This window comes from Ovis aries, chromosome 16 (genome assembly GCF_016772045.2).
Source record: "Ovis aries strain OAR_USU_Benz2616 breed Rambouillet chromosome 16, ARS-UI_Ramb_v3.0, whole genome shotgun sequence".
In the NCBI taxonomy this organism is placed as follows: domain Eukaryota; kingdom Metazoa; phylum Chordata; class Mammalia; order Artiodactyla; family Bovidae; genus Ovis; species Ovis aries.
In genome coordinates this window covers 58988370-59000661 of record NC_056069.1, presented here as the reverse complement: position 1 = coordinate 59000661, position 12292 = coordinate 58988370, and the positions used below count along the sequence as shown (strand labels likewise).

Here is a 12292-nt window from a genome sequence, read left to right as displayed (position 1 = left end):
GCCCACCTCCAAATCTGCCTGAAGCTGGAGGAGGGGATGGGGCGCTGGTTTGCAGAGTCCAGGAATCTGGTTTGAGAACCCAGGTCAGTGCCATTAGATTCAGGGAGTCAGCCACGCTCTCTTCCTAAACACTCTCTCAGCCACCCTTATTTCAAAGCCATGTTGAAAGAGGGTTACTTCTCAATATTGTTTGCTGTTGGTAGACATAATCTTTTTATTTTTGTTTAAACCACCTCAGTATATGAGCAACGTGGACTCGTGGTGCAAGGCCTGTGGTGAAGTGGACCTGCCCTCGGAGCTTCAGGACCTGGAGGACGCTATCCACCACCACCAGGGCGTGTACGAGCATGTCACTCTTGCTTACTCCGAGGTGAGCGCACAGTTCTTCTACTGTGGTGGGAAAGCAACACGGTTTTTGTGTCATAACACCTGAAGCCGGAAAGATCAAAGCTTTGGCTAGCCTAGAATAAACGCACAAGTTCCGAGCTGAACTGCAGGTTCCTTGTGACTTCTGAGTTCCGTGGAGGGTGAGGCTGGTAAGTAAGAGGATGGAGGCAGACAGCAGACTCCTCATAGCCCTGAGATGTTTGTGGATTTTCTTCAGAGTGCTCAGATTTTCATCTGCACTAAGAAATGAAAGTTTAACCTATTTGACTGCACGTATTTAGGAAAGATGAACGTTACGTGCAGTGCAGTCTCGCCAAACTCCGGTTGCTCTTCCTGAATGCACCTTTCTAGAACAGAGGGGAATCTGGTGCAGCGTCTTGTTTTGGACGTCGCAGCACATGTGGTGGATATCACGTGTGTCTGGCTACTTGCTGTTTCAGAAATCTCAGTGGAGCGTTTTCTTTATTATTATAAGCTCATTATTTAACGCATCCTTGCTTTATCTTCTGCCACCTTCTGTGCCAGGCTTTGCTGTCAGGCCATGATGTAACCACTTATTTCATGCCTGCAGCTCTGGGGCTGGGATTGTTCCCCCCACCTCTTACAAATGAGGAGGGAGCAGCACAGAGACAAAGTGACCTCCGCCCGGTCCTCAGCTGTAGGAAGTGGAGGGGGGACTGACCCCAGGGAGGCTGCCCGTGTGTCTCAGCCACCGCTGTGCTCCCTCCGTGTCTTATCACACGTTAGATGCGGTGATGACACCAAATACACACCAGGTCCGGGTGTGTCAGTCTTGTCCACGTTGTGGTCATCTGACCCTTCCGACCCAGTCTCCTTTTGTTTATGATGCTGGTTAAGTTCCTGGAGGTGAGTGGGGAGTGGGTGGGAGGTCAGTGTGTGCTTGCTTTCTGCACCTCTACTAAGCATCTGATAGGGAAGATTCCCGTGAGACTCTAGGGAGAAAATGCCTCAACCGACCTGCGGAGAGCTGAGCCCAGAGACGTTTAAGAAACAGTCAGCCTTCTGTACCCGTGGGTGTGCGATGTGGATGTGCAGGGCCAGCTGTTCTAGGCTGTTTTATACAAGACACTTGAGCATCCGCTGACTTTGGTGTCTGTGGGTGGGGAGAGTCCTGGAACCATTCTCCCTCATTACCAAGGGATGACTGTGTTTAAATCCAGATCTTCCTTGATCTGAACCACAGCCACACCTGTCAGAGTTGTCTGGCATTTGCTTTTCAGTCTTGACACATCCTTGTCTGCCAAGCAGTTATCATTCTCACGTCCTTGAGCCCAGGTCTCCTGACCCTGTTGTGTCCATGGACACAATTAGATGGACATGTGGTATGCTACACTATTTGCTTCAGAACGTGGTCTGATTTCCTGCCCATGAAAGTTGATATCTATGTATTTATGTCTCTGGGCACCTCTTTACTTAACAGGATCCCTTTTAAACACTATTCTATGTTGTCATGCAATTATAACATAATCAACTCTGTATTACGTTTCTTAATGTTGTATCCAGTGTTTATTAGGAACTGTATAAATAAGTGATAGCTTTTTTAAAAGTGAAAATTGAATAGATTTTTTAATCACACTGATTGATGAGGAAAGTGTGAGTTCCAAAAAACGTAAAGTTCTTTCTCCCAGTGTACCATCTCCATGGCGACATCTAATTTTGACCTGTAACACAGAAAATCGTGCTTACTAATGATTTTCTCAGGAGCTGCTTTGATTGCAGTGGTAGCTTCCAGATTACCGTGGGCATGAACAGTTCTCACACCAGGTGATTGGCAGGACTGGGCTGCAGTATTGGCCTGCAGGAACTTAGCTCGGCCTCGCCTGACCTGACCAGTCTCATCCTCCAGCCTGGTGGCCAGGCAGCCTGCCCGTGGCCCTTGGCATTTCTGGCAAAGCACAGAATTCTCTCACCATTTCCACTGCCTTCTAAAAAAAAAGGGTCATCTTGACATGGGAACTTCGATTTACCTATGATACAATTTCATTAGATCTTAAATTGGCACTAAAGTTTAAAATAATCTGATGGCAAGTAAACAGCTTCCCTAGCTGTGTCATACCACAGTTTTTAGCCTAAAACATGTTTGCAGCTGAGCTGTAAATTCAAGGCCATGGTGGTTGGAACTGGATGGGCAGAGAAGACTTTCAAAGGAGGGATTTCTTTTTTTTTGCCCTTTAAATTCTTTAAAATCTGAAATGGTTTCAGGCTGTAGCAAAGTGTTAGAGCAGAGAGCTCCCCTCAACCTTGACCAGATTGCCGAGTTTTATGCGCTATCTGTGCCCCCTGCCCCCCACCCGTCTCCAGCTTGATAGCACATCACCACTGATACACACAGCCATCCATCCAGCGGACCATCTGCATCTCCCCCGTCCCAGCCACGTCGCTCTTTCCAGCCCCAGAAGCATGCCGTGGGCCTGTCTTCACACTGAAACATTCCTTAGTCTTTCGCTGTCTGATGTCTTTGACAGTCAGAGATTCCAGGCCTTTCCTTCTGTAGCATGACCCTCAACCCCTCGCCCCTGCGGGCTGACTGGGCCAAGTGTCAATCCAGGGGCGCAGGATGCCAAGCCCTCCTGCAGCTGTCGGTGCCAACCTTGGCTGCCTGGTGAGCTGGGTGTCTGTAAGGTTTCTCCAGTGTAAACTCCCCAGTTAAAAGTTTGTCTTGGATGAGCCAGTTGTGGAGCAGTGTACGGATATAACAGGAAACACTTTGATTTGAGGATAAGGCCACGAGTGCTGGAGAGGGCCGTGGGGCTGGGAGACCCTCCAGGCTCAGCGTGGAGGGCTGTGCCCTGTTGGTGAGCCACACTCTGTGAAGGAAGCGCCGTAGATGATGCTGGTTTGAGTTGATGCATAAAAGTTTTGAAGACGAATCACTGTTTCTTTACAACACGCCGAATATATGTTCACTTCGATAAATGACTGCCTTTATGCAGCTCGTGTATTTTGCCCACTTTGTTCAAATCCTGGAAATACTGTCCTCGCGCTGGGGACCTGACACAGCACCACGTTCAGGCCTCGCTGACCTGTCACAGGTCATACTTGGCTCTTGGTTTGTCGCGTTTTGCAGCCACCAGCAGTGATCTCCAGGTATTGATCTCTTTCTTTAGATCAGAGCAACAGTCTGCATGCGAGTGAAGGGGACTCCTGCTGGAGACACTGAGCTCTAATCAGATTTAGTGAGAAGTGTAGAGACCCATGTACTGGAATAAGAACAGGCAAGCCTCTGAGGTTTGGCGGAACTTTTCGGAGGGTGGTGCACAGGAACCCAAGTTACAGATCTTACGTGCAGTTTTGATTAAAAGTAAATAATCAAGAACCAGACCATTGTTCTTGATTTTAGACAGTTAAGTTTCCTCTTAAATGTTAAGGACAGACATACCCATGATATGGTAAAATTTTAACCTTCAACTCCTTTTTTGCTTTATTTAGCACTTGCATTTTTCCTGACTCATTTAGGTATTAGAGTGTATTAGTTTGTATATTTATAAAATGTTACTGTTTCTAAAATATAACTTCCACTGTCCTTCATGTCACCAAATGCTATATTCCAAGAAAAACAAAGAGCAGAATGTGAAAAAATGAGCCAGCTTGATCTTTTGAAAAATTACAGCAGGTTAAGTCCTTCTTTTTGATAGTAAATGCTGATTTTCATCTTTTACAGATATTGTCCCTTTGTGGGACAAGGTTTGACTGCCTGAAAGCTGACAACACATTTTTAGACAAAACATACAACTTAAGTAAATTAATTCACCTGGTTCTATAGTTAAAAAATTCAGAACTGTATCATATGCCATAAACTCATATATACTAATTGTTTTCGTACTTATACTATATGTGAATAATTTGGCTGCTATTTTAATTTTTTATTTTATTAAAAATATGAAATGCGTTAAATTAAAAAATTTGTTTTCTGCTGGTTATTCTGTACCATTTAAAAATCTTTTGTTTCTGTACAGTAGAACAATCCCCTTTATAAAATTCTAACATTTTTCCCCATATAGTTCTTCTGTACTTAAAAAAGACAAAGACATTTTGCTAAAAGTTACTAAAATGTATATATGATGTCTTTCATGTGCTCAAATAATACCTTTTAAATTGACACATCTGTGAATAACACACTGAAATAAAGTCAAGTTCTTTCTGAAAGTTTTATTGGAGAGGTGCTACATGGGGGCACGCACGTCAAGTTCCACGGGGTCCAGTTTTGATACAACAGATGTTCTCCTGCCTGGGATTTTTCTTTCCACGTCTGCTGGCATACTCTCTACCCCCATTGACAGTATAGCAGTCGCACCAACAGAGACGGTTTAATCCCTGCTTACGGCTCCCAGAAGAAAGAGCTTTGCTTAATGCGTCCCCTTATGTTAAGTTGAGATGAGATGCTCACGTAGTCAGTCACTTCCTGCTGCCCCTCCAGCCTGAGCAGGCATGTGTTCTAACCCAGTAATGATTCCTGCTCTTGCTCTGTCCAACAGTTGCACAGATGTCAAGAAAGATGAGTTGGAATGTTCTTGCTCAGATCATGTATTCTCAGTAGTAGCATATTAGTGGTGTTGCGTGCATGCCTTTGGGAACGTGGTGCGAGCTGGGAGCCCACTGGCCATTCTGTATTGTGGTTTAAGATTGGAACAGTGGCTTGAGACAGAGGGTGACTTTTTGCCAGTGGGGAAGTCCCAGGGCTTGCGGTCCAGGGCTGGTGTGGTAGGTCTCTTAGTAAGAGGATCCCTGCATCCTTTTGTCTTTTTGCTTTGCCTCTTTTAGCAGGTGGGCTACTATCCTTATGGTTGCCTCCAGGTCATCAGTAGCTGCAGAAGTACCAGCCATCTCCACCAAGTTCTTGGGAGCAGGGAAGAGAAATAGGCAAGGGGGAATGAGCATACTCAACCTCCTAGACAGCTTTCTTGGAAGCCCTATTCAACAGTTTTAATTACTGCCTGTTGGCCACTCCTGTTTAAAAGCGAGTCTAGGAAGTGCAGCTTTAGAGCTGGGGTATTGCTGTTCCTGACCATGGGGTTTGGCTGTGACGGAGAAGCTAGTGGACTCTGGGAGGCAGCAGTCAGTGTCTGCCCCACAGCTTCTGATCTGTAGCCTTACGACCTGTTTACCAAGTCATATGCTCTGGTGAGCATTTCCTGACTTACGTGTTTTATAAGGAGTAAAAGGCAGAAGGAATATTTGTCAGCAATTCTTTCTAGGTCCTGTACAGATGTGAAATGTGTAACTTGGAGTATTGGTCCTCAGTCCTAAGAAATGCTGCACCCCCATTGTTTAACTGAAACTTTATGATACCTGCTGAAATAAAATGTATGGGGTGGTAATCTATTTTCAGAAAAAAAATCGTCTATGTAAATTCAGTTCAGTTCAGTTCTGTCGCTCAGTCGTGTCCGACTCTTTGCGACCCCATGAATCACAGCACACCAGGCCTCTCTGTCCATCACCAACTCCCGGAGTTCACTCAAACTCATGTCCGTCAAGTCGGTGACCCTATCCAGCCATCTCATCTCCTCTGTCGTCCCCTTCTCCTCCTGCCCCCAATCCCTCCCAGCATCAGAGTCCTTTCCAATAAGTCGACTCTTTGCATGAGATGGCCAAAGTATTGGAGTTTCAGCTTCAGCATCAGTCCTTCCAAAGAACACCCAGGACTGATCTCCTTCAGAATGGACTGGTTGGATCTCCTTGCAGTCCAAGGGACTCTGAAGATCAGTCTTCTCCAACACCACATGTGCTACAATATAAATTAGATACAAAAGAAAAGGTAATTTATGATAAAATGTGCTTCAGTCTACACATACCTGAGTACAGCAAATAGAAGATAGTTAGGTATTCAGGTGCTAGACATGTATTTAAAACCTTTGTCTATAAGGCCGCTACAGATGCAGACTGGGTGTGCATTATATTTGTGACTCAAGTACTAAGAACGGTATTATCGTACCGGTATTTTATTAATAATGTGCAGCTCCTGGAGAGCTTCAAAGAAAATCAAGCGTGCCTTCCTTTGATTAACATGGTAACTGCATTCCTGGAAAAGCCAGCGTATGTTAAGAGCAGGTGGAAAAAAGAAAAGGAAAAAAACCTCCTCATTTATACATCTGAGCCTAACTCAGTTTATTGGCTTGGCCATACAGTTCGTGCAGGTTTCCCCAAATGAACTTTTTGGCCAGCCCGTACAAAAAGCAGGGTGGTGTTTGATTCAGTGGTGATAGACTGCTTCTCTGAATTGGCCACAATAAATCCTCTCCCCAAAGTAGTCGTCATGCCTCCCCCCAAATCATTGTATCAGAAGTGCCCGCACAAGTGTCAGTGACTCCGGGGGTGGGGGGGGCAGCTCCCTTCTTCGGAAGACTTGCCTTTCCCCTGTTTTTGTTTGTACACATGCCTGACACCCCGTTCCCTTTGGTTATGTCAGCTTGCTTTGTTTCTGCTTCCGTTTTGCTAACTTGATGTAGGAGATCAGTTTCAATCTGCAAAGTCTGATAGCACCAGCCTTCCTAAGGAAGAGTCAGCACTTCAATAGAGGTCTCAGGTTCAGTTATTAGAAAACAAAGATGTCACATTCCAGCACGATTTCAGTTGTAAGAGGATTAAAGGAAGAGATTAGAAAATTAAAGGAAGAGATTAGAAAATTCTCCAGGCCTCTTGCTCGCCCCCAGGTTTTGGCTTCCTTTGGCCGGTCCCACTCACCCACTCACTGTCCCCTTCCCTCTGTGGTAAGACTTTGCCCCTGAACCCATTTTGTGTCTGTTAGCAAGGCCCTCTTTTGTTCCTCTTTTTCATGGATACCCCAGGAAACGTTCCGAAGAATCTGAGCACAAAGGTCCTGGTCCTGCGGGAGGGCTTAGGAAGCACGCATCACATCCTTCTGTCCAGTCTGATCGAGCTGTTTCTACCACACCTGGCATAACCATTCCTAAGTTTAAAAATACATAATGCTTTCTTTCTGTATTCCACCCATACCTTTCCTTAATTTTTTTTTTTGGTTAGTCTGTTGGCTTTCATTTAACTGTACTTGGATAGTTAACTGTTAGAGTACTGAAATCTCCTTTAAAAATGATGGCTGTTTAATTAAAATAATTTCTTTTAAGTTAGTGAACTAAATTAAAATGGCACTTTAGTTTTCTTTTTATTTTGTGAAGTAAAATTGCTATCCAACTATGTCACAAAGTGTAAGTACATATTTATTGCCTGGTGCTAGATTGGTCCTTTTTTTTTCCCCCTTAGATTTCAAGATTCAGCTTTAAAATTTTGCTCCATTGTAATTGTTATGTTCTCTCTAATATAAGACAAGAAAAGTATTACTTTTAAATTTCAGTTTGCAGGTAGTCCAGCAGTGAAATTGTGTCAGCCCATATGTCATTTGGGGTTTTGCAGGTGGCGCTAGGAGTAAAGAAACTGTGTACAGCGCAGGAGACAGTCCCAGGGTCAGGAAGATGCCCTGCAGGAGGGCATGGCAACCGACTCCAGTATTGCCTGGAGAATGCTCTGGACAGAGGAACCTGGTGGGCTACAGTCCTGGGGTTGCAAAGGGTTGAACACGACTGAAGTGACCTAGCATGCATGCGTACACGCACGCATATGTCATTTAAGACAGAATGGTTGTGTGTGTGAGTCATTTAGTTGCATCAGGCTCTGGGACCCCGTTAACTGTAGCTTGCAGACTACTCTGTCTATGGAATTCTTCAGGCAGGAATACTGGAGTGGGAGTTGCCATTCCCTTCTTCAGGCGATCTTACCAACCCAAGGATCAAAGCCAGGTCTCTTCCATTGCAGGCAAATTCTTTACCATCTGAGCAACCAGGCAGAATAGCATGCTTATTAAGACTAGCATCTACTACAGTGTTGATGAAAATTAAAAGTCCTTTTATTTTAACTCTGTGATTTGCCACATTTGGTTTTGTGATGTCACTGAATAACGGATGGGTCTGTTCTAAATTTTATTTTAGTCTTTATAAAACATGCCTTTGAGTGAAACTCTGATTTACAGTTGGGTGTGGGTGTGTGTAGGTGAGCATGTGTCTGTGTAGGCCTGCCGCGCTCTGGAGGGTGGGCTCCGCGGCGTGGCCTGGGCAGAGCCGCGCTTCTGGAGCACCCGCTGGCTTATAATGGCTCGTGTGTCCCGCCGGCAGGTGAGCCAGGACGGGAAGTCCCTGCTCGACAAGCTCCAGCGGCCCCTGACGCCCGGCAGCTCCGACTCGCTCACGGCCTCGGCCAACTACTCGAAGGCCGTGCACCACGTCCTGGACGTCATCCACGAGGTGCTGCACCACCAGCGGCAGCTGGAGAACATCTGGCAGCACCGCAAGGTGCGGCTCCACCAGCGGCTGCAGCTCTGTGTCTTCCAGCAGGACGTCCAGCAGGTGAGTGGGGGCCCTCCTCGCGGGGGCGCCTGGTGCTGGGGGGGCTCCCTACGTGTGGGTGCGGGTGTCCTCCCAGGGGTCCGTGGTGGCGCTGCTCCTCCTGGGAGCGATTTGTGCTGGGTGAGAGTATAGGTGTGGGTGTCAGAGGAGACCTGTCTGTGCTCGAGAAAGAGAGATAGGCCCGATGGGGGAGAGAAGAATACACACACATGCACGCACACACACACAGCTTACACGCACAAATGCACACGCACGCACACACATGTGCAGCTTCTGTCTCACCATGCGTGAGAGCCGCGCTCTTGAGCACGTGTGTTCAGGCTGCTCACGCCCTGAGCTCGTGTGCCTGGAACACAGGAGACGAGGCAGGGTCTACCGCGGAGCCCCTTGCTTTCCGTCTCGCAGCAGCTCATCCTCAATTGCGTTTATTTGTGAGAACAGTGCCCCGGGTGCTCGTGCACGGTGCTGGGACAGTTTTAGGTCTGTCTCCACTCGGATTACTTAATTGAAGCCAGTTGAGTTTCTCTCCCCACTTGTCAGGAAGTGCCATCTCAGGGGCTCGGGAGTGCTTCATAAATAGTTGTCTGATTAACGTATAGTAGGCTTTTACAAAAGACCATCCGTTTCTAAACAGTGGACACCTTTGTTGTTGAATGTAAGAGTAAGCCCCGTCCTGGTACTGTGTATTCCCTATGAAATAAGAAAGATTGTTATGCTACCAGGGTCTTGAGGATTAAAGCTGGGGGGGGGGGGTGGCGTATAAAATATGATATAGCTTTAGTAAGGAGATAAAAGTCATGCCTTTGCCCTAAAACAGAGGGGAAGGCAAGGGTGTAGATGAGGTGTCACTCGCGATGAGGAATTCTGGGTGTGCGGGGAAACCCATAGCATCTGGGGAGGTGGCTTGAGGCCACAGTGATGGGTTGGGAACAGAGCCTCCCTTGGACCTGGAGAGTGGCTCATTCTGCAGCCCCTCGAGTACCACCTGAAGGTGAGGGGCGCCCGCTGTCGGGGCTGACATGTGGCAGTGCACGTGAGTCCTCCACACGCACTGACCACCCTTCTGCTCTTAGCAGGAGTCTGGTGAGTTCCAGATCCTCTTAATTACTCTCTCTCTGTGTATATATATCTAGTAACTTATTTATCTGTTTCTGGCTCTGCTAGGCCTTCACTGCTCTGCAGGCTTTCTCCAGCTGCAGGGAGCGGGGTCTGCTCTCTAGGGGTGGTGCTCTTCACTGCTGTGACTTCTCTTGGTGCACAGGTCCTGGGGCACGTGGGCTCAGTTACTGTAGCTCCTGGGCTCTAGAGCACAGTCTCAATAGTTGTGGCCCACGGGCTTCATTGCTCCACCGCATGGGGGAATCTTCCCGGATCAGGGATCAAACCCGGGTCTCCTGCATTGGCAGGTGGGTTGTTGACTGCTGAGGCACCAGTGAAGCATCTATGGTTTTTAATTTTTGCATAGTTTGCTTTGATTCTACTGATGGTTTTTGAGTTCTCTGCAGTGTGCATGATCGAAATGCATCAGGAATCATGATATGGATGTGGTACATGCTTGGTTGCAGTGTTGCATTAGTCATAGAAGGTGACTGGCAGAGAAAGAAGGTGGAGGGGCCGTGGTCTTGGCATTACCATGAGAACTGAAGTTGTGAGGTTGAAGGCACCATTATTAGTTTCTCTTAATTGTCCCCGAACTGTCACAGACTGTGAAATATTAACAGTTTCACTGTAATTATTAAAGGATTTTCTTGCCTGCATGCGTATCCCTTGGATCAGGTGTTCATTATGTATCCACGGGCCAGCACGCACTCTGGACCCATGACGGGAGCAGCAGCTGTCCTCCACCTTCTCCAGCTCTCAGAGCTCCTTGGGGTGTCCAGTCGCATAGGAATAAGCTCCTGCGCCTCTCTCGCCTCAGAAAAGGAAGCTTCGGGGAACAGGCTGAAGAGTCTGACCACCTAGCTTGGTGCCAAGCACTCGCTGCGCTCGAATTTGAAAACAGCCAACATTTAATTTTTCTAGGTAGAAAGGTAATTATGATAATTGCAAAACCAGTTCATTAAGCTGGCCATGTTTTTTCTCAGGAACCAGAACAGGGTTGGATGTGGGCAGGAGAAGGTGTTTTGCAGTTCACGGCTCTGTGAGCATTCCGTAGAAATGACAATTGCTCTTGAAGGGAAACGTTTTGTCGATTAAGTGAACGGGAATGGTTTGGACTCGTTATACAAACAGGAAACGGCTCTGTCGGTTTGGCTTGTGGGGCAAGGAACCAAGTTGAAAGCCTGAAGCAGAGCAGGCAGCTGCCCGCAGAGGATTCTGTAGGCTGTCAGAACTGAAAATGTGTTTCTGAAACTCGAGAAGTTAATCACACACAGGGAAAAATTCTGCTCTCTTGAGCATGGGCCAGGAAAGGTAAGCTGAGGATAAGCGAAGGAAATAGTAGAGCTTTAGAAAGATGCCGTCAGCAGAAGATACACTTGTAAAGACCAAAGCAAAGTCCACAGAAACATAATAAGCCAGTTAGCCAACCCACGTGTGGTTTTGTCAGCTTGCTTTGGGTCGTGAGGCGGCGTCTGTAAATACTGAGGAAGAAGAAAAAGAGCTTCCACACGAGCGGTGAGGATGAAGATGTTCTTGTGAAGACAGCCCTCCCAGAAGAATGTAACCCTGTCTGTGAAAGATTTCTTGCAAGAAAAGATGCGAGACCATTAACAGCGAGTGCCCTCGAGGAAGAGAAGGCTTGGGGGAATGGCATTTGATTTTTTAAACACACATAATTTTGCTTTAGTGGTTAGTTTTCTTTTGTGTGTTTGTTTTTATAACAAGCAAAGGCAATTTCATAATTTCTGTGTGGACAGTATTTGGGGTGGGAGTCAGGCGCTGTGGGGTGGGAGGGCTTGAAGTGCTGTCCCAGAGCACTGACCCTGGGTCCAAATCTAAGGATGGGGGTGGGGCGGGCAGCTGGAAGGCTTGCTGAAGACCTCCCCAAACACACATCCTACCTATTAGACAGTATTAACCTTGGTCATCGTTAGCTTAAAAATGAAACAAATACCATTTGTCATCCCGAGGTGGTGCTGGTGGTAAGAACCCACCTGCCAGGAGACATGGGTTCAATCCCTGGGTGGAAAGTATCCTCTGGAGGAGGAAATGGCAACCCACTCCAGTATTCTTGCCTAGAGAATCTCATGGACAGAGGGGCCTTGCTAGTTGCAAGGAGTTGGACATGACTGAAGTAACTTCCCACGCGCGCGTGTCGTATGTCTTCGTGGTCACCTAGTATGCCTGTTCCTTTAGCCCGTGGGTCAGGGCAGCCCTCAGTGGATGTCTGGTTGAATGAATGAATGAATGAAAGAAGACTTGTGTGCCTGCCTGGCAGTGGTTTTCAGTTTAGGACCAGCTTCAGTTTACCATGACAACACACTGCATCGTTGCTGCACTCCTTCACGTGGGGCGGGAGTGTTGGAAGCAGGCCACAGCAGGATGCCATCAAACCCGTTCTCCCACTCACTGGTGTGGTCTGCCCGCCT

At 47.1% G+C, this 12292-nt stretch overlaps 1 protein-coding gene across 3 annotated transcripts in view; it reads left to right on the top strand.

Annotated features, from left to right (window-relative positions):
• Window positions 1-12292, top strand: part of TRIO (trio Rho guanine nucleotide exchange factor) — a 355580-nt gene that overhangs the window by 158812 nt on the left and 184476 nt on the right. For all 3 annotated transcript variants that reach the window (XM_060400268.1, XM_060400269.1, XM_042233930.2), the window contains exons 8-9: window positions 239-370; window positions 8532-8762. In XM_060400268.1, coding sequence (XP_060256251.1) covers window positions 239-370; window positions 8532-8762 — 363 coding nt within the window. The remainder of the gene's footprint in view (window positions 1-238; window positions 371-8531; window positions 8763-12292) is intronic.